Raw genomic sequence first — 22,270 nt, forward strand, 5'->3', positions numbered from 1 at the left:
TCATGAAAATTAATAAGCCGGAAGATCAAAAAAGAGTGGTGCTAATTGTGTGGGAAGCTGTTAATTTGAGGAAGGTGGAAGGAGAGATGGAGGGAGCGACAAAGTTCTCTCCCTCTTTCCCCTGTCCCTCTAGCTCTCCTCCTCTCTCCCACTTCTTTCTTCACTCTCCTTTTTTAATCTCCTTACCCCCTCACTCTCTCCTCTTCGCCTCTTCCCTCTCCTCATGGTTTCTCTCATTTCCCTCTCCTTCTCTCCCTCTTTCATCTCGTTTGCAATTTCCCCAGCTGTCCTCTGATCACGAGCACGGTGCTGCTCTCAGAGGGAGTGCGGTGCTATCGGAGAGGGGTCAGGGACAGGGGTTAGTTGGAAATCATAGTGCTGCCGTCAGCAATCAGAGAGCCTGCCGCTGGTCGGTGAGGAGCAGATTAGCTGGAGAAACAGGAATAGACTCGCAGATTGTCTGTTTAACCCGGGAAGAGGACCTCTGAGATATACTGTTAGACGTTTAGTTGAGCTGGTATTGAAGACTGCCTGCAGTGTAGAGTGTAGCAGAGACCTCTCTGAATAATCCCAGTGCACACACACACACTATAACAACTGCAGCACACACACACACACACACACACACACTATACCAACTGCAGCACACACACACACACACACACACTATACCAATTGCAGCACACACACACACACTATACCAACTGCAGCACACACACACACACACACACACACACTATACCAATTGCAGCACACACACACACACACACTATACCATCTGCAGCACACACACCCACACAATCTCAGCTGCTGCAGCACACACATACACAAACAATACCAACTGCAGCACATACACACACTATACCATCTGCAGCACACACCCCCACACAATCTCAGATGCTGCAGCACACACACACACACAATCTCAACTGCAGCACAGACACACAGATACAGCACACAGACTCTGAAATGCAGGTGGAGACCAGTGTGTAGTTGTGACGTGTCTCTCTCTCAGGATTACGAGCGGAGACTGCGCTTGTTAAGCCTGGATGAAATCAAGCTGCTGGTGGCCTGGATGCTTCACCATGAGGCTGTGGTGCATGGAGCTGTCCTTCCTGGACTGAGGCCTCTCCCCCTCTCCCCTCTCTTTGTGTAAAAGAATAGAAGTACGTCACTGGTGTTTAACAAATAAAACCTCTGGACAGTCCTGTTTATTATCAGCACCACACCCACTGAGCAAGGGATTGAGCAGCCCCCTCTGCCATCTCACTTCCATGGAACAGCGTGCTTTTTCCTTGATTATAAGGTCAATTAACCAATTCTTTGTAAATAAAGGAAGGAAACAGCTGGATTTGTGAAATCAGGGCTGCAGATCACCTACAGGAAAGACGATCGCACGAGGAGAGTCAACGTTGGGGGTGCTGCTGCCTGAGGGAAGAGGCAAACTGTACTTTCACACACAAGTGTCTTTCACAGATCCTTATTGTGACACTCAATAATGCTTCATTCTATTACCGAATTTCCAATGTAAACTCCACCCTAATGGAGTTCTGAATCCCATCTGCTTACTGCCCTGCTGAAAACGACAAAGGATAAATGAAAGGGAGCGCATGTCTGTGTGGCATTCTCAAATACTCAGGGCTGCTGGATTCAGAGGCACTTTAATTGCAGCTTGTAGATGATTCAGTGGCATTGCAGGCTGTAGTTTAAAGACAGGCAGCCCCACATTAGTTTTTCAAATAGAAATCACCTTTACAGCCCAATGCTTTGCATTCCTCGCATGGTATTTTGAGTGGCCTTTAGCTATTAGATTTATCAAAGCAAACGTGTGAATCGTTACAGCAACAGTTAGACAAAACATGAAATAACATTATTACCGTACCCGCCTTTTATTGTGCCAAGAATCCTGACCTGTTTTTTTTTTGTTTTGTTTTGTTTTTTGGGGGGATATGTAAATATTTCACCCTGTAGATAAACCTCTGTACCTTGAGCCCAGAATCCTATCTCATTCACTCCTTTGAGCCGTCTGTCTCTCCAGTGACAGTAAAACTTGAGATTCTCAAAGCTACTCCAAAATGTATGTGGAGGGGGTGTTTTTCATTCTCTGGCACTCTGCAAATCATTCCATCTAAATAAAAACAGGACAGACATTTCTTTTTTTTCTACTGCCGATTTTGGGGTACAGATGTTTGAGAATCTAGTCCAATGTGCCACGGAGGTCCTCGTTTCACTCCCACAGTACCCACGTTCTCTACCAGACCTGTACACTTTTAGCACAGACAGCCCGCTGAAATGCACACAGAACACATTAAGGCGTGCGGTGGGGCGTACTAAGTTAATAAAAGATGCATTATCCTTCTTAAAAAGTGCCTGGCAAGGAAAAAAAGCAGAACGCTCAAGCAAATCTGAATGAAATCTCAGAGGAGAGGCCGCGCTCTAAATATAAAACGACAGGACGCATTAATGAGGACGACACGAGCAGCGAGAGCCATTTCAGGGGCTACAGCGAAACCGAGGCCTCCCTCTTTGAAAAGACGTCAACCAAGCCTCCTTTAAAATCCATGTCTTTGCCTTTCATCAGCACCCACAGCTTACTCTGTGACAGGGAGCTCTGTGTAGTTGTTAGATAACGGGGCCCACGCTGGGGGTGCGGCTCTGACCCAGAACATTTTACACCTTGGGAGTCTCGCAAAAAAGAAATTAATTTCGAGGATGTTTGTGAGCAACTGGCTGGACAAGCCAGGGTTTACCACAGAAGACCCTTACAGCAGACAGTGTTAACGTAGCTACGAGAGGCAAGACGATGCATTTTGAAGAAGACCCAAGGGGTTAAATCTACACTCGCGCACACTTCCTCGAGCCAGGGCATCGGTTCCCAGGTACGTCTCTGGCTGCAGACGGCTGCTGGTATTGAACAGTAAATCACTGAATGACACAATCCCCTCTCCTCCCCTCCCCTCCCTCCCTGCGCGGGGTTTGAAATGGCCTGCTTGCGTGGAAAGGTTTCTCTTTGCAGCTTAATTGCGCCTGCCAGCTCCGAGCAGAGCTGTAATTACAAGGAAATGAAATGGGAAAGGGTGGCATTGATCCCTGTAAACAGATCTGTAACGCTACAAGGACTCGGAAAAGAGTTCACGAAGACTCCCGCAAGCAGCAATTTATATGTAAAATGATCCTGTAATAACTACAAAGATCGTTCCTTGCCTACCCGACCTGCTGTAACCTCTGCAAGGTTCAACGTAACTATTCTCATGTTTCTGAGCACAAACAAGACTAAACTTGAACTGCACCAACTGCCCATATTTTTCACCCTTATAAAAGTTTTAGCATGATAAATTTGCGTGGTGATTTTGCCATTCCATCCACCCCTCCCCCTCCCCCACCCCTGTTATACCCTGGTTTACCTCCTGTGCTTTACAATGCTTCCCTATGCGTTACCATACCTCTCTGTCTTTTACAATGCTTCCCTATGCTTTACCAGACCTCTCTGTGCTTTACAATGCTTCCCTATGCGTTACCATACCTCTCTGTCTTTTACAATGCTTCCCTATGCTTTACCATACCGCTCAGTGCTTTACAATGCTTCCCTATGCTTTACCATACCTCTCTATGCGTTACCATGCTCTCGCTGTGCTTTATGACACTTAGCTATGCTTTTGCAAAGGGAAACCTTTTGCAACAAACACTGGAGCAATTCCGTGAGGTACCGAGAAACACAGCTCTCTCCTCTTCTAACTCTGGCTGCATGACGCAACAGTGCTAATGGACTGTTTGTCATGTTTTAGCAGAACTTCTGGCTCGTGTGATCCCTGGAGTCTAAGATAGCTTCACTATGTCAGGACACTAGACCATTAACCAAAAAGGGGGGTTTGTACTCAAAGCTAGGAGCGGTTTTCCAATTTCTAGGTCATTTCTTTACTGCTGAGGGACTGTGTGCATTTCATTAACAACTCTGCGCTCAGCCTGTCTAAGAGGACAGCTACAACCTCTCCCCATCCACTGTGCGCTCCAGAGAGGAAGGCAGGGTTACTGTATGCTGGGTAATGAATTCTGTCTGCTACACCAGCCTGGATATTATTATTATTATTTGTTTATTTAGCAGACGCCTTTATCCAAGGCGACTTACAGAGACTAGTGAACTACGCATCAGCTGCAGAGTCACTTACAACGTTTCACCCAAAAGACAGAACACAAGGAGGTTAAGTGACTTGCTCAAGGTCACACAGTGAGTGAGCTGGGATTTGAACAGGGGATCTCCTGGTTACAAGCCCTTTTCTTTAACCACTGGACCACACTGCTCTGCGATTGCAAACTCAGCTTTACAAAAATCAGGTCACGCAGTCTGGAGAGCCAAACACACACGTGTGACAACCAGCACTGTGTAAAATCAGGCTGTTCCAATCAAAGCAGCCTGGCCAGTCAAAGCCATCATCTCTTACCCAGACCCCTCTCCTGGCTGTGCTGTGTAATCAAACCTGCTTCCCCGTGCTCAAACCCTGCCTACGCTGAACTGAAACTAAAGAAAAATAGCACAGTGCAGCACAAACAATCACATCAAAGACATGGGGGATGAAATCCCCAACGCCTCTCTCGAGAGCGCCAGCGTCGCTGCTTGCGTGCTAAACACTGTAAAGTGATACAAACGCTGGGCTGATTTTTTTTTCCTAGCAGCTGCTTCTTTAGTGTTCAGAATGCTTCTTGTTTTAAGTCTGTTTCCAGCCATCCAGCTACTAAAAAAATGTGTGTGTGTGTGCTTGACTTGTCTATTATCTTCGGCACTTGTGAAAAACTTCTCATCACAATGATCAGGTCGGACACTGGAGCCCCCCCCCCCCACACCCCCATGATGATTTAGCTAGTTTCTCTCTGATCTATGTCTCTGCATTTCCTTCTGGCATGTCCAGTGTCACACTTGTGTCCTTTCCAAGCCTTCATCTCTCTAAAGAATGAGATAGCAGCTCTGCGACCGTCCTTGGAGATTTTCCGCAGCGCCATGGCAAGCTCGTTTTTCAATTCTTAATAGACAACTCTTTTCTTTTTTCATTTATTTCTTTGCAAAACAGAGTGATGGATCGATCTCTCTCTCTCTCTCTCTGTCTGCTTTGGGACCATAGTAGGCAATGACAAAAGTGCTGCTTAATCACGCTACTTTCCACACTGCTGCCCAGCGCTTTCTTTATCTAACCACTGAGCTCTTCAAACCACTGCCTTCCACACTGCAGCCCAGCACTTTCTTTATCTACCCACAGAGCTCATCAAACCCCACTGCCTTCCACACTGCAGCCCAGCGCTTTCTTTATCTAACCACTGAGCTCCTCAAACCCGCTGCCTTCCACACTGCAGCCCAGCGCTTTCTTTATCTAACCACTGAGCTCCTTAAACCCGCTGCCTTCCACACTGCAGCCCAGTGCTTTCTTTATCTAACCACTGAGCTCCTCAAACCCGCTGCCTTCCACACTGCAGCCCAGCGCTTTCTTTATCTAACCACTGAGCTCCTCAAACCCCCTGCTTTCCACACTGCAGCCCAGCGCTTTCTTTATCTAACCACTGAGCTCCTCAAACCCCCTGCTTTCCACACTGCAGCCCAGCGCTTTCATTCTCTCTTTTTTTCTCAAACCCCTGAGCTATTGAATCTCGGAGCTGGCATCTCTAAATGAAGATTGCGCTGTTGTTTGTTCCATCTTTCTCTCTCTCTCGTGTCTGTTCAAAGACTGAATCTGTGAATAAAGTAGCGGGCCGTCAGGGTGCAGACAGACAATGAAGCACAGCGATAAGAGAGAGACAAGATGAGCTGTCAGATTCCTCAAGCTGACAAGGCCGTGCGAGACGGAGAGAAACGACAACAGGGAGAGAGAGAGAGGAATTCAAAGAAGAGAGAAAAACAAACAAAACACACAGACGACTGTCGTGACATAGCAAGCTAACGATTTGGACCGGACCAGTGAAGCAATGAGAGATGTGGAAGATCCATTACAACAGTCTTTAGTTGAAACAACTCCCCCAGTTCAAACTTTTGTGGGAACATTGTAAAACATATTGGAACCATTTAATTTTCCCATTGCGAGAAAATGCAATTTAGCATCAGGATCATGATAAGCCTGTCCCGGCCTCTCGTGTGTGTGTGTGAGAGAGAGAGAGAGGACAGAACAGGACTCTGGGACAGGCTGGAAGAGCGGGCGGGCGAGTGAGAGAGCAGGGAGCTCTTCATTATTCATGGTGATAATTACACACTCAGGAACTTTGCAGATTCAGTTTGACGAGCTCCAGAGTGGAGAATGACAGTGCTGTCGGCATCAGTCTCTTCAGCTACACTGAAAAGAAATCAAAGAGTACCAAAAGGCCTTTATCACTCAAAGTCAAAGAGAATTATCCACAGAACATTTGCACATTTTACAGTTTCCCAATTGCTGTATAATATGCACTTACCTGGTTTACCTTGGTTTTTTAAAAGTATATTTTACCATACCCCTCTGTGCTTTACAATGCTTCCCTATGCTTTACCAGACCCCTCTGTGCTTTACAATGCTTCCCTATGCTTTACCATACCTCACTGTGCTTTACAATGCTTCCCTATGCTTTACCATACCTCTCTGTGCGTTACAATGCTTCCCTATGCTTTACCAGACCTCTCTGTCCTTTACAATGCTTCCCTATGCTTTACCACACCTCTCCGTGCTTTACAATGCTTCCCTATGCTTTACCAGACCTCTCTGTGCTTTACAATGCTTCCCTATGCTTTACCAGACCTCTCCGTGCTTTACAATGCTTCCCTGTGCTTTACCAGACCCCTCTGTGCTTTACAATGCTTCTCTATGCTTTGCCATACCTCTCTGTGCTTTACAATGCTTCCCCGTGCTTTACCATACCTCCCTATGCTTCACCATGCTTGCAAAAACTCAATTGATATACATTTACCTAACGTTTTATTTCCTACCTGTTGGATATCCAGTCACTCTCTTGTTATTTCTGCTCCAGTGTTTACCAGACTAACTATTACTAGAGCATATTAACAGTGCAAGCGACAGATCTTCACAGCTTTGTTAATCACACTGATCAGCAGGGAACAGGCAGTTAATCATCGCCTTATTAAAAAAGTTCACAATAACACTTCAGCTTACAGAAAAAAAAACCCACAAAAGAAACCACAGCCTCGTTTTAATTATCTTAATAATAAAAAGATCTTTTCATAGCTGAATCTGAGCTCCCCAGGCGGCGTGACGAACACAGCTGGGAACAGCCTATTCATCTTCATACACTACTGCAGTTATGAAACGACATTGCAATTAACTGGGAGCTGAATTGGCAAACAGGAGCAGAGAGCATCGACACAGAGACTCTCCTCTCCTATACAATCAGCAACCTCCCCCAGGGGAAACCAGCTTCTGATTGGACGAGTTAGAGGGTTCCGGAACGTAGCGTAACTGGTCCAGCATTCTCTCTGTTTACTGCTCAGGGCTCCAGCCAGTGGTGTAGTGATAAATAAAAAAAAATGAGTAAACTCCCCTGTTTACAGCAGAACATTAACAGAGCATAAACAACCAATCACAGAGCGCACACACACACACACACACACACACAGAACCCGCAGTCCAGTTGCCACGCCCCCATGCTCTAACCCAAACCCTAACTCTAGCTCTAACACTAAACCTGACCCTAGCTCTAACACTAACCCTGACCCTAGCTCTAACACTAACCCTGACCCTAGCTCTAACACTAAACCTGACCCTAGCTCTAACACTAAACCTGACCCTAGCTCTAACACTAACCCTAGCTCTAACACTAACCCTGACCCTAGCTCTAACACTAACCCTGACCCTAGCTCTAACACTAACCCTGACCCTAGCTCTAACACTAAATAACCCTGACCCTAGCTCTAACACTAAACCTGACCCTAGCTCTAACACTAACCCTGACCCTAGCTCTAACACTAAACCTGACCCTAGCTCTAACACTAAGCCTAGCTCTAACACTAACCCTGACCCTAGCTCTAACACTAACCCTAACCCTAGCTCTAACACTAACCCTGACCCTAGCTCTAACACTAACCCTGACCCTAGCTCTAACACTAACCCTAACCCTAGCTCTAACACTAACCCTGACCCTAGCTCTAACACTAACCCTGACCCTAGCTCTAACACTAAACCTGACCCTAGCTCTAACACTAACCCTGACCCTAGCTCTAACACTAACCCTAACTCTAGCTCTAACACTAACCCTGACCCTAGCTCTAACACTAACCCTAACCCTAGCTCTAACACTAACCCTGACCCTAGCTCTAACACTAACCCTGACCCTAGCTCTAACACTAACCCTGACCCTAGCTCTAACACTAAATAACCCTGACCCTAGCTCTAACACTAACCCTGACCCTAGCTCTAACCCTTTGACAGATGCAGCTGCAAAGTATTGGGGTAAGATAATAAAGGAAGAAGTCATCTTGGATAAAGGTGTCTGCTAAATAAACTAATAATAAATAATAATAATAATAATAATAATAATAATAAGGGGGCTGTCGCCCTGACTCTAGAATAGCTGCAAGTCAAACTTACCAAGTGTACTTATTAGCTGCACTTACAATATTGTTTTTCAGTCCACACAAATAAAAGGGTCAGAAACACAATCAAACAGCCTCCTCTGAAGGTCATGTTGTTTTCTGCCCAGCTGGAGTGCAGAGGAACAGGCTGGACAAACGCATGAATTAATAATGCGCTGGAGCCGGGAGAGAGACAGGCTGAGTGCTGAGGGACCGGGACTGAATAATTCAACACCACACATCTTTCTTTTTTTTTTTTTTTTTTTCAGAATCGGCAATTGCTTTTTTTTTTTTTACCCCATTTTCTCCCCAATTTGAAATGCCCAATTTTCAGCCTGGCTCACCACTGAAACCCCCGCACTGACTCGGGAGAGACGGACACACGCGTCCTCCGAAACGTGTGCCGTCAGCCGTCCGCTTCTCTTCACTCTGCAGGCCCGCCATGCAGCCACCTCAGGGCTACAGCGTCGTAGGACCACACAGCTCTGGGCAGCTTACAGGCAAGCCCGCTGGTGCGCGGTGAGCCGAGGACACCCTGGCCCACCTAAGCCCTCCCCACCCCGGGCAGCCAATTCTGCGCCGCCCCCTGGGAGCTCCCGTCCACGGCTGGCAGTGGAATAGCCTGGACCCAAGCCGGTGATTTCCAGGCTATAGGACTCGGGAGCCCCTCAACACCCCACATTTTATCATCATCATCATCAACACCCTCTACATCTCTTTTAAAAAATAAAATTACTCACTAATCAAAAACATATGTAGCGGGCAGTGCTGTGTGATTCTGAACCCTGTCAGAGAGACTAAAACCCAGAATGCAGACGAGCCCGGCTCCATTGCACAGCGGTTAAGATGCTCTCTCGCTGTGTGCATGGGCGCAGGTTCAAACCCAGCCACCCTCTGGACCCAATTGGGTTGGGTTGACTGTACTTAGTGGTAGGGTTATTATTATTATTATTATTTGTTTATTTAGCAGATGCCTTACAGAGACTAGGGTGTGTGAACTATGCATCAGCTGCAGAGTCACTTACAACTACGTCTCACCCGAAAGACGGAGCAAAAGGAGGTTAAGTGACTTGCTCAGGGTCACACAATGAGTCAGTGGATGAGGTGGGATTTGAACCGGGGACCTCCTAGTTATAAGCCCTTTTCTTTAACCACTGGACCACACAGCCTCCTTTAGCTTTGTGAAATTCATTCGCTTGGAAATCACGTTCCTGTTAGTGAACTGTCTGAATTACCACATGCACTGGAAATCCAAACAAACATGTTTGGGTTTTTTTCTGCCAAGATCTTTATTTCCAACAGATTGAGAGTTTCGAAAGAACCCAAACTGAGGACATGAAAGAAATACAATTGTATAGAACTCTTGCAGTAAAGCAGAGATTCAATCAGAAGCATCTGAACAGGACTAAATGCCACGTGTGACTCGTCTGGTAATTGCTGGACCCTGGTTAGTAATGCCGCTATAATCACTGTCCTGGTGGGTGGCAAATCTGAGGACTGATGCACTAAAGAGCAAAATGAAACTCTTTCAACATTGCAGAGCTACCTATTGGTATAGGAGGTCTATATGAAAGAGAACTCAATGCTGCAGAGCTGTATAGAGGTCTATAGGAAAGAGAACTCCCCTCAACACTGCAGAGCTGTATAGAGGTCTATAGGAAAGAGAACTCTACACTGCAGAGCTGTATAGAGGTCTATAGGAAAGAGAACTCCCCTCAACACTGCAGAGCTGTACAGAGGTCTAAAGGAAAGAGAACTCCCCTCAACACTGCAGAGCTGTATAGAGGTCTATAGGAAAGAGAACTCTACACTGCAGAGCTGTATAGAGGTATATAGGAAAGAGAACTCAATGCTACAGAGCTGTATAGAGGTCTATAGGAAAGAGATCTCCATTCTACACGGCAGAGCTGTATATAGGTCTATAGGAAAGAGAACTCTACACTGCAGAGCTTTATAGAGGTGTATAGGAAAGAGAACTCAATTCTACACTGCAGAGCACTCTAGTAGTATAGGAAAGGCAGCTCTGCTCAGAACTATCGACTGTTATTACAGTACACTGCAGGGAATAGAACCCAAGCATACATTTGAAAGAGATGAACTGGAGGCAAGTGGATCAGCCTGCTGCCAGCTCATACTGTCTGTATAGAAATAAGGATGAAATGGAAGCTGAGAAAATATAAAATTAGCCTAATTTGCGCTTGCTATCACACGTAGGAGTTATTATGGGATGCGCCGTGGCACGCGATTCCTGGCAGCGAGCAGGGCAGTGACAGGGAGAGGAAACAAGAAGCCAGCGAGAGACACAAGTAAATGAACAAATTACCAACCTGACAGACACGCCATCGCTAATCTGTGAGGCTCTGTGCAGAGACACCCCTTAAAGGAGCCATCGCAACCGAGACACTGCATGTCAGAAGCGTCCATCTCCCACAGGGTGACCAGATAGCAAGAGTGAAAAATCAGGACACTTTCAGTTTGGGACGGGGGAGGGCGGTTAGGGTTATAATGTAAGTTCTTATATAATACAGAGCGTGCACATGCCATATGCTGCAGCTCGTATGCCCTCGAACTGTCAGCACCAGCACTTCTTGGGTGACTTGGCCTTTCTGCCACTGACTGTAGAACTCCTTGCAGCTCATGTTGAGATTCATTTTTCCTTTGCGATTTTCACCTCATCAGTTGCTCAGTCCTGGACCACCTTCAGGCACCTCCTCAAAACACACCTGTTCAGACAGCATCTGTAAACCTCATAACTCTCGACCATACTGGACTATATGGCACCCAATCGTACCAGTACTTGCATCAGCTTGTACCTGCAATGAACTGCTCCATACCTCGCTGTGTTCTACTACTGCTCTCAATTAGAAATATTTTCTGTATCTTGTGCTTGATTTTACTCTTATAGGTATCCGTATTCACGGTTTTTGTAATTGCTCTTATTTGAAATTTTTCTAATGAATTTATTGTATTTACTATGTGCTCTTAATGGAGTTTACTTTTATAAGCACATATTCATTATAACTGCTCTTAGTTGAAATTGCTCTCAAAACCTAATTTACTGTATTTTTTGTTATCTGTACTGTAATATTATAAAATTTGTACTGTAATATTTCGTACTGTGATATTTTGTAACAACTGTAAGGCGCCTTGGATAAGGGTGTCTGCTAATAAATAAATAAATAATAATAATAATAATAATATTGTATCCCACTGGCGTGATGCTTCACACCCGATGTTGCATTCTTTTTTACACAATTTACATAACAAAGTTTACAAACGAGAGGAGGCCATTTGGCCCATCTTGCTTGTTTTGTTGTTAGTAGCTTATTGATCCCAGAATCTCATCAATCAGCTTCTTGAAGGATCCCAGGGTGTCAGCTTCAACAACATTACTGGGGAGTTGGTTCCAGACTGCCACAATTCTCTGTGTAAAAAGAAATGCCTTCTGGTTTCTGTTCTGAATGCCCCTTTATCTAATCTCCATTTGTGACCCCTGGTCCTTGTTTCTTTTTTCAGGTCGAAAAAGTCCCCTGGGTCGACACTGTCAATACCTTTTAGAATTTTGAATGCTTGAATCAGATCGCCGCGTAGTCTTCTTTGTTCAAGACTGAATAGATTCAATTCTTTAACCCTGTCTGTATATGACATGCCTTTTAAACCAGGAATAATTCTGGTCACTCTTTTTTGCACTCTTTCTAAAGCAGCAATATCCTTTTTGTAGTGAGGTGACCAAAACTGAACACAGTATTATAGATGAGGTCTTACTAATGCATTGTAAAGTTTTAACATGACTTCCCTTGATTTAAATTCAACACTTTTCACAATATATCCGAGCATTTTGTTGGCCTTTTTTATAGCTTCCCCACATTGTCTAGATGAAGATATTTCTGAGTCAACATAAACTCCTAGATCTTTTTCATAGATTCCTTCTTCAATATCAGTGTCTCCCATATGGTATTTATAATAGACATTTGCCTGCGTGCAGTACCTTACACTTTTCTCTATTAAATGTAATTTGCCATGTGTCTGCCCAGTTCTGAATCCTGTCTAGATCATTTTGAATGACCTTTGCTGCTGCAACAGTGTTTTCCACTTCTCTTATTTTTGTGTCGTCTGCAAATTTAACAAGTTTGCTTACTATACCAGAATCTAAGTCATTAATGTAGATTAGGAATAGCAGAGGACCTAATACTGATCCCTGTGGTACTCCATTGGTTACCCTAATCCATGTGCATGCATTTCCTTGAATCCCTGCTGCATTCAATTTGAGTCACATGATTGAATCCAGGTGTCATTTTTCCCCACTCTGTTCAGCCTTGCTTTTCAGCAACAGGTTCATCAACACCACCAGCCATCATGACACTTCGCCATTAAAACCGTGCAGGAGCATACGTATATGCAGGCCTGGACCCCGGACGCACAGACGGACGCACCAAAAACACATGATGCATCCCGCATCATATCACTGCAGGTTAACGTGATTGGATGGCCGCTAGATGCAATAATTGAGCGCAGTAGTAGAATACAGCAAAGTGTGGACCAGTTCAGTGCAAGTACAAGCTGATGCAAGTACTGGAACAATTGGGTGCAATATAGTCCAGTATAGTCAAGAGTTATGAGGTTTACAGAGGCTGTCTGAACAGGTGTGTCTTGAGGAGGCGCCGGAAGGGGGTCAGGGACTGAGCAACACGTGCCAACCTGCCAAACAAAATACCCTTGTCTACAGCTTCTTCAGCAAGCCCAATGAAATGCTGGATACCCAAGTTGTTGCTACACAGCTTCCCAAGTGTGTCACACACTACTGCACCAACACTCCTGGCGGTCTTGTGAATGAATTGAAGCTTGCACGAGGAGGAATCGAAGCAGTATCTGAAAAAACTTACAGCTGAAGGTGGAAGGGGTGTCTAACTGGTGCAGGATGTATATTTTGTCTAACTGGTGCAGGATGTATATTTTGTCTAACTGGTGCATGATGTATATTTTGTCTAACTGGTGCAGGATGTATATTTTGTCTAACTGGTGCATGATGTATATTTTGTCTAACTGGTGCAGGATGTATATTTTGTCTAACTGGTGCAGGATGTATATTTTGTCTAACAGGTGCAGGATGTATATTTTGTCTAACAGGTGCAGGATGTATATTTTGTCTAACTGGTGCAGGATGTATATTTTGTCTAACTGGTGCAGGATGTATATTTTGTCTAACTGGTGCAGGATGTATATGTTTCCACTTGCAAGATACCAGCAGGTTTTGCTGCTAATAATAGAGGCTCCACTTTTTATTTGCAGTGCATTTGCTGATTATTTTTTCTGTCCATATGGCCTGTGAATGCAGAGACCAGGAGATGTGCAATTCAGTGCAGATTAATATACAGGAGGAATACAAATGTGTCTTCCCTCTTAAGGGTTAACTGGTTGCCTTTAATGCAATTCTCAGTTCAGAAGACTTGCTACCTTTCCTCCTGTCACATTTACTTGTGAAGTTTCTTTTCAGCAATATTTCTGAATAAGCTTTACAGTATAAAATGTACACAGGGATCTCAAGGGCTGAACCTCTGTGTGTTTCAAACAGCCCTATGCGATACTCGCACCTCTTTTTAGACAGACAGAGACAGACAGAGAGACACTCCTTTCCTATGCGTGGATTGGAGGAATACGCTCCGGTGTTCTGGTTGTGACGGAGCGGTGTTATGAATTGTGACAGGCAATTTTCTTCTATTTAAAAACATTTAAATCTGCAGCTGCAAAACCAGAGATCTCAGAGCTCGCTTCCCAACTCTCAACCTCACCCTGTCGGACTGGCTTTCAAAAAAAACAGTTCTTCATTCCTCTTGACAGATAGCTTCTCTGGCAGTAAAAAAAAAAAAAAAAAAAATCTAATTTTTAAATAAATACATCAAATGAACAATAGTATTCAAATAAAAACAGGAAATAAAAGCTATTTTCTCTGATAAACAGACCAAAAGAATAAACAATAGGTCGTCTAAAAAACACTCTCAAACTCACTGCAAAGGAAAATGAGTAGAGATGGTTTCTGTCTTGCTGCGGCCATCCAGCAAGCCTCCATTGAGATCTGCTGGGTCTCAAAGATAAACAAAGCCTCAGCAGCAGCAGCAGCAGCAGCAGGGTCAGGGCTAAGGGGTTTGTTTTTTTAATAAAGGTCACTCCGCTGTGCTGTCTTGCACGTTTGCTAATTTTTTTTGGAAACACGAGATAAATACTAAAATAAAAAAAAAACTATGCAATCTTGGTAAAGGCCCTTTGAATGTGTCTTGCCTGAATATGTGTCTCTCTCCCTCTCTCTCTGCTATTGCATTACACACACACTCTGAAACGCTTTGTGATTCATTGCTGTTGGTTAAGGGATTAACAGGAATTAGGGAGGGATTGTGTCCCATATAATTGCAATGGAGTGACTGGCTGCTTTAACAGGTGTGAAATCTGATGCCATGCTATTTTTTGTTGCCAAAAGCTGTTCCCCATGACAGAAAACTTCTCTTTATAAAACAGTGGCAACATAATGTATCTACACTAGACTCTATTGAATTAGCTGGCTCTCAGATCCCCAGTACAGCACTGAGTTCTCTACACTAGACTGTATTGAATTAGCTGGCTCTCAGATCCCCAGTACAGCACTGAGTTCTCTACACTAGACTCTATTGAATTAGCTGGCTCTCAGATCCCCAGTACAGCACTGAGTTCTCTACACTAGACTGTATTGAATTAGCTGGCTCTCAGATACCCAGTACAGCACTGAGTTCTCTACACTAGACTGTATTGAATTAGCTGGCTCTCAGATACCCAGTACAGTGCTGAGTTCTCTACACTAGACTGTATTGAATTAGCTGGCTCTCAGATCCCCAGTACAGCACTGAGTTCTCTACACTAGACTGCATTGAATTAGCTTGCTCTCAGATCCCCAGTACAGCACTGAGTTCTCTACACTAGACTGTATTGAATTAGCTTGCTCTCAGATCCCCAGTACAGCACTGAGTTCTCTACACTAGACTGTATTGAATTAGCTGGCTCTCAGATCCCCAGTACAGCACTGAGTGAGTTCTCTATACTAGACTGTACTACAATCTGTTCGCTTTGCCAAAGAGCTATTAGCTAACGAGATGTGGATATTGTTTTCATCCTGCTTCACTGAAGCTTAAAAATATTAACCATAATAATAACAAATATATCTGGTGAAGGGGTAGCATGCAATATCAGGCATAGCTGAGAAAGACATCTGGTCGTAACGTTTGTCATTAACTATGGAGTTTACCCACTTCTCATTTCAGGAATAAAGCGTTTACTCGCTCCTGCTCTCCTGTGGTAAGCAAATCCTGGCTATACCAAGGGTTAAAGCCAAAGCATTTTCTAATTTATTATACAAAGCGACTCAGGAGCATTTTAACAAATGGGCAGAATCTCTTCCGATTAACCTTGAACCCACAATCCTGCACAAACTGACAGGCGTGTAAATCTACTGGGCGTCTCTCACACCCTCAGTGTCTGCCATGCCACTGCCCAGCCTGGACTGGAACACCAAACAGGATAGCTTACCCTTTGTTTTTTTTTACCACTGCACCAACTGCTGAAGCAGGTTCTGGCCACATTCATGGATCATAACCCTTCACAAGCTGTAAACCATGGAGGCAGGGGGTGCAGGTCACGGCCAGTAAGCAGAGGGGGTGGGACCGTCAACGCTAATGGTCTATGAGGTGGAAGAATGAAAGATTGTTTCAGGTTAACCAGCGCAGATCCATGGCAGTGAAGGAAGACACAGTGGAGACAGAATCAGCGGCAATGAATCAGGTGATGGAATTTATCGGGGGGGTGGGGGGGGTTCCAAGGTAGTTAGCGGTAATGAAACGCTCACATCGAACGCTGCCCTGTCGTGTATCACAGCTCATCAATATCAAATCAATAACCTGACAGTAAGCTAACCCTCGCTGGCTCACTCAATTACTGAGTTTATCTGCTCATAACAAACCTCTTCAGACCCTGTATCCAAATCACCAAATCACTCTCAGGATTGACGGTACACATTGAAATGAGTTGGAACAGCCTGAGACCAGACATCAGACTCCATTGAGATTGAAGGACCTGTATTAGGAAGTGGCAACTATTCAATACAGTCTAGGATAGAGAACTCAGTGCTGTGCTGGGGATCTGAGAGCCAGCTAATTCAATACAGTCTAGGATAGAGAACTCAGTGCTGTGCTGGGGATCTGAGAGCCAGCTAATTCAATACAGTCTAGGATAGAGAACTCAGTGCTGTGCTGGGGATCTGAGAGCCAGCTAATTCAATACAGTCTAGTGTAGAGAACTCATTGCTGTGCTGGGGATCTGAGAGTCAGCTAATTCAATACAGTCTAGTATAGAGAACTCAGTGCTGGACTGGGAGCCAGCTAATTCAGTACTGTAATGAATTGGCATCTCAGCCCATTGAATTTAATGGAAAGGCAAGGGCTGGATGCGAACCGCAAACCACACGGTTCAAAGACGAGACAGCTATCTGTGTAATGACTGCGTTATCAGACTGCATTGCACAGCACACAGCACACAGCCCACAGAACAGCACACACCACAGAGCACAGCACAGCATACAGCATACAGCACAGCACACCACAGCTAAAGGATTAGGGATTATATACTTTCGAAAGGTCAACCTGCGGCAAAACTGGCTCCTCCTGATCACGCTAGATGCTGTAAAATGCAACACAGTCACCGCCACACTGGCTCTGCCCAGCGGACGACAGCACCTCATCAGCAAAGGAAACAGCAACAGTGTGGGTCCAGGCAGCAATAATGCACTGCAGGGTGTTCAAATATGGTTCAATACGAGGTGGAGCCGAGCGACTCAGCCGTATTCGGACTCCCTTGCAGTGTGTTACTGTGCTCAACCCTACCCAGCACCCCTCCCTCAGTGAAGTGGCTGCCCAGTGAATCAGGCAGTGGTCCTGAAAGTCCCAAGCTGTGTTGCTATGGTAGCCTATCGGCAGAGGCTGGAACACTTGTTAGCCAATGGGATTGCTCCCTCTATTCTTGCCATTTTAGAATTCACTTTGCTATGACACGGGATTCATTCCTTCCTATCGACGAGGCAGCACACGGCTTCCTTCCTTCCGTGCAGGGAAAAGGAGGCTGTGGGCTGGAGCACTTGGATAACATTTCTTTGTACCTGCAGCCCCACACCAATCAAGCAGAGAAGGGCTCCCACATCCGACACCCTTTAGCTGGGAGGCAGTGTGTGGATTGTAGCTTCTGCTTGCCATCAAGTTGGCTTCTCGAACCAGCACACGCACTGAATCAATAAATAAACTGAGACACAAGACCGTAAAAACAGCGGTCCATCACTGTGCACGTGAAGATCAGTCGCAAGGATCAGAGTATCCTCTTCACACTGACCTCAATGAGAACGGATACATTGTGAGCACTGGGGCAGGGGAATAGAATGAAGAAAGAGAACAAGAGAGAGCAACATCGCTGACTCCAACTCTCCCCCCCTCTCTCTCTCTCAATATATATATATATATATATATATATATATATATATATATATATATATATATATATATATATATATATATATATATATATATATATATATATATATATATATATATATATATATATATATATATATGTGTGGAGTAGTAGGCCAGTGTGGAGTAGTAGGCCAGCAGTGTGGAGTAGTGGTTAGGGCTCTGGACTCCTGACCAGAGGGTCGTGGGTTCAAGCCCCGGTGAGAGACACTGCTGTTGTACCCCTGAGCAAGGTACTTTACCTAGATTGCTCCAGTAAAAACCCAACTGTTTAAATGGGTAATTGTATGTAAAAATAATGTGATATCTGTGTAGTGTGAAATAATGTATAATGTGATATCTTGTAACAATTGTAAGTCGCCCTGGATAAGGGCGTCTGCTAAGAAATAAATAATAATAATAATAATAATAATAATATATATATATAACATCCGTGACTCCAACTCTCTCTCTCTCTCTCACACACACATCGCTGACTCCAACTGTCTCCATCTCTCGATATTACATCGCTGACTCCGTCCCTCTGTCTCTTAATGAGTGCATAACAGGCTTGAGAGCCAGCGATCAGTCCGCCCTGCAGAAGAGACTTAAGGAGCACAACAAACTAGCTGAATAAAAAAAAAAAAAAAACTTTTAAAGCATCATGGATCACATAAAAATAAATCAAGCAGTAACCTCCAAGTACTTGTCCAGATTCCTTTCCATCTCATCTTGTGTTCAAACGTCATCCTCTGCATCTTCCTTTGTTTGTCATTGCTAATATACTGCGTGTAGGGAGTCTCTTTTCATAACTTTTAGAAGAGGCTCAGGAGACAACAGCAGACAGACGTACAGACAGGCAGACAGACAGACCTCACAGCCAGCGCTGTCCTCAGAGATGACAGCAGACAGATGTACAGACACAGACAGACAGACCTCACAGCCAGCGCTGTCCTCAGAGACGACAGCAGACAGATGTACAGACAGACAGACAGACCGACCTCACAGCCAGCGCTGTCCGCAGAGACGGCAGCAGACAGACGTACAGACAAACAGACAGACAGACAGACCTCACAGTCAGCGCTGTCCTGAGACGACAGCAGACAGACAGACAGACAGACAGACAGACAGACAGACCTCACAGTCAGCGCTATCCCTGCAGGTACAGTGTGGTGCTTCCCTCAAGGCACTGCTCTATACTGAATGAGAGCCAGGGACTGAGATGCCCTTGAAACAGTATGAGATGCTCTCTGTGTTGATTTACCCTTCAGCTACAGAGAAGAGGAGCTGGGTCACGCCAGTGTGTGTGCGTAATTCTCTGATACACAGAGATCTTCAAAGGTTTCTGTGACAGGTACCTCTGACCCCCCCCCTCCCTCTGACCCCCCCCCCCCCCCCCCCGCAGAGTGGTCAGACTGGTCTCAATTCTCTTTTCAAATGCAATGTGTTTCTGGAGTTGAGAAAAACACAGCTGAACCTTGAGAGGCTGAGAACCTGACAGGAATATTTTAACTCCTCACTCTCAGTGAGAGTGTGTGTGAATGCATTTGTCTGTTCACAACTACATATTCACATGCAAGTTTCTTCACTTGGGTCTATGAAAAACATGTGCATGTGTGCTGCGTTTGTGACAGGAGGGAGTGTGCGTGTGTGTGTGCTTGTCTCTTTGACGGAGTTCTTGTGGGTGAGGGCGAGTGTGTCTGAGTGTGAGGGAGGCAGCGAGCGTGCAAGCCCATGATGCAGGGTGCCACAGACCGCATGTACTCACCCAGAACAGCAGGTTGAAGACGAACATCAGGTACTTGATGCACTGAAGGCAGTTCCGTGCCATGCTGCAACGCTTCAGCTCTAGGAGGAAGATGAAGGAGAGGTCCAGGTAAAACACCACATACTTGTTGCCCTTGGGGGAGGTGTACTTGGTCTTGGTAGCCTTGGGGCCGGGGTTGGTGTGGAACCCAAAGAAGGAGCTCTGGCCCTCAAAGTGGTTCCCGTAGCTGCTGCTGTAGCGCCGGAAAGCAGCCTGAGGCAGAGAGTAATCCTTGCTCTCCAGTGACGGGCTGCGCCGGTAAGTGGACTCATCTGTGCTGGAGCGCCGCATCGCAAAGCTTTGTTTTAGGTTCAAAGCTAAATGTTTTTCGGTTACTTTTTATAATTTTAAAGTTTAGTTTTATTAACTACCGTACAACTCCGGTACGTCAGCAGCCGTCATGTTTTTAAGTATTCCCACACTGGCGCACGTTCCTCTCTGCTGAGGATCTCCAGAACGTCAGCACTTTACTATCGACCCGCGCTTACAGACGGCTCAATGCCACCATCCATATACAGGGGGAGGGCTCTGCCACTGCCTGAACATGCTGTCATCTCACATGAAGAACCAGGCTCCCGTCCTCTACCTTGACAAGCTTACAGTTTTGTATTATATTCTTATTTTGTGAGCAGTGAAGATTATTTCCTGGAGGGGTGGTGCATCCCCTGCCAGCGTGGTGAAGAGTAAATAAACCGCTCTGTCAAAAGCAATAATCTGAGGGAGAACAGTCCACGGGATCCAGGCAGCTTCCCTCACTTTACACGACTTACTGCTCTCAAATCGCCCCCTCTCTCTCTCTCTCAAGCACAGGACTTGCACAGCCTGCCTGCCTGCCTGGGGAGCCTATGGAAGCTGGGCTTGGCGTTTCATTCACTGCTTTGTCACACCTCCGTCTTGTATCCAATCATCCCCTGCTTGTATCACACAGCACTGGATTGCTAGACTGCTTGCTGCTAATCTGCACAGCTCTGACTCTCTCTATCCCTCTCTCTCTCATTTTGCATCCTCAGCATCTCTTCCAGAGATCCCACCCCCTGCCACCTCCTTAGCCAAGACAAGAACATTAAGAAACCTCCCCAGCCCACCCCGTCTCTGCCTCTCAGCCAATCCGCTAGCAAGCTCCGGAAAGCCAGCCAGTAGGAATGAGGATTGGGAATGCAGGGTGGGGGAGAGTACTTGACCTCACGTTCCTGGGATGGGGAGCACATTGAAACCATAGCAGAGTCTCGTAAGCCCTGCGTTTAACACACACACTGAAACACACTGAGTTTACCACTTACATACGCACACACACACAGTGTTTAACACTTACACACACACACACACACACAGACACACACACAGTGTTTAACACTTACACACACACACACACACTGCGTTTAACTTACACACACACACACACACACACACACACATACTGTGACATTGATGTGAACCAATCACATGACAGAGGGAGACTACTGCCTGGTGGTGTAAGGATGTTAGGGCAATAGATCAATCTATTTTTGCTCCTATGATGAGGTTTTAATCAATCACAGGCCAGCATTTCCAACCACTGATTCATATATATACTTACTGTAAAAGTCCCATACTAGGAAAGGTCTATAGGAAAGTACTGACACTGGTATTTCAAAAGCAACGTGCATTAGTATTCACACGTGGATCTGCAGAACTGTGCAGTGTGGCTTCCGCATGCTGAATTACCCTGGGGAGGAGAGGAGGGGGGGGGGGTACAGGAGTAGAAGCTAGCTCACTCTCCCGTTCAACAGTATCTCTCTCTCTCTCTCTCTCTCACTGAGATGAAGGTACATGGCTTTGTAGAGATAACAGGAGGATAAGAATAGTGAGTTACCATTTACTAGTCAACATGGACTCACTGTCAATTATCGAATCAAGAAACATTTAGGGAGTGCTGTTTCTATATACAGTATATATATATAAATTATATATATATATATATATATATATATATATATATATATATATATATAGAGAGAGAGAGAGAGAGAGAGAGAGAGAGAGAGAGAGAGAGAGAGAGAGAGAGAGAGAGAGAGAGAATATTGTATAGGTTGCTGCAGGGTGGGGATAGATAGATAGATAGATAGATAGATAGATAGATAGATAGATAGATAGATAGATAAATAGATAGATACTTGTGCTTTCCAGGTAATTCCCTTTAAGAAGTTTAGGGACACATCAGCTCTGCTCAGGACACTGCTGAATTAGTGAGACACAGGGACACATCAGCTCTGCTCAGGACACTGCTGAATTAGTGAGACACAGGGCCACATCAGCTCTGCTCAGGACACTGCTGAATCAGTGAGACATCAGTCACTTCAAACCCCTCAAATCACCACAGCGGATGATCACTGAATATTGTGCAGCTGACTGGAGGGCTGGCAGGCAGTCAGAAAG

The 22,270-nt window shown here is 45.2% G+C and overlaps 1 protein-coding gene across 4 annotated transcripts in view; it reads right to left on the reverse strand.

The window, feature by feature from the left end:
• The window catches only part of tspan4a (tetraspanin 4a), a 54,983-nt gene that overhangs the window by 12,317 nt on the left and 20,396 nt on the right, over positions 1-22,270 (reverse strand). For 2 of the 4 annotated variants that reach the window (XM_059003074.1, XM_034057655.3), the window contains one exon: positions 19,817-19,896. In XM_059003074.1, the coding sequence (XP_058859057.1) occupies positions 19,817-19,879 (63 nt within the window). In that variant the 5' untranslated portion in view covers positions 19,880-19,896. Of the gene's footprint in view, positions 1-6,934; positions 6,957-19,816; positions 20,840-22,270 lie in introns of those variants that run through there. The other 2 variants (XM_034057656.3, XM_034057658.3) reach the window with 2 other exon arrangements.

Source organism: Acipenser ruthenus, chromosome 28, assembly GCF_902713425.1.
Source record: "Acipenser ruthenus chromosome 28, fAciRut3.2 maternal haplotype, whole genome shotgun sequence".
Classification (NCBI taxonomy): domain Eukaryota; kingdom Metazoa; phylum Chordata; class Actinopteri; order Acipenseriformes; family Acipenseridae; genus Acipenser; species Acipenser ruthenus.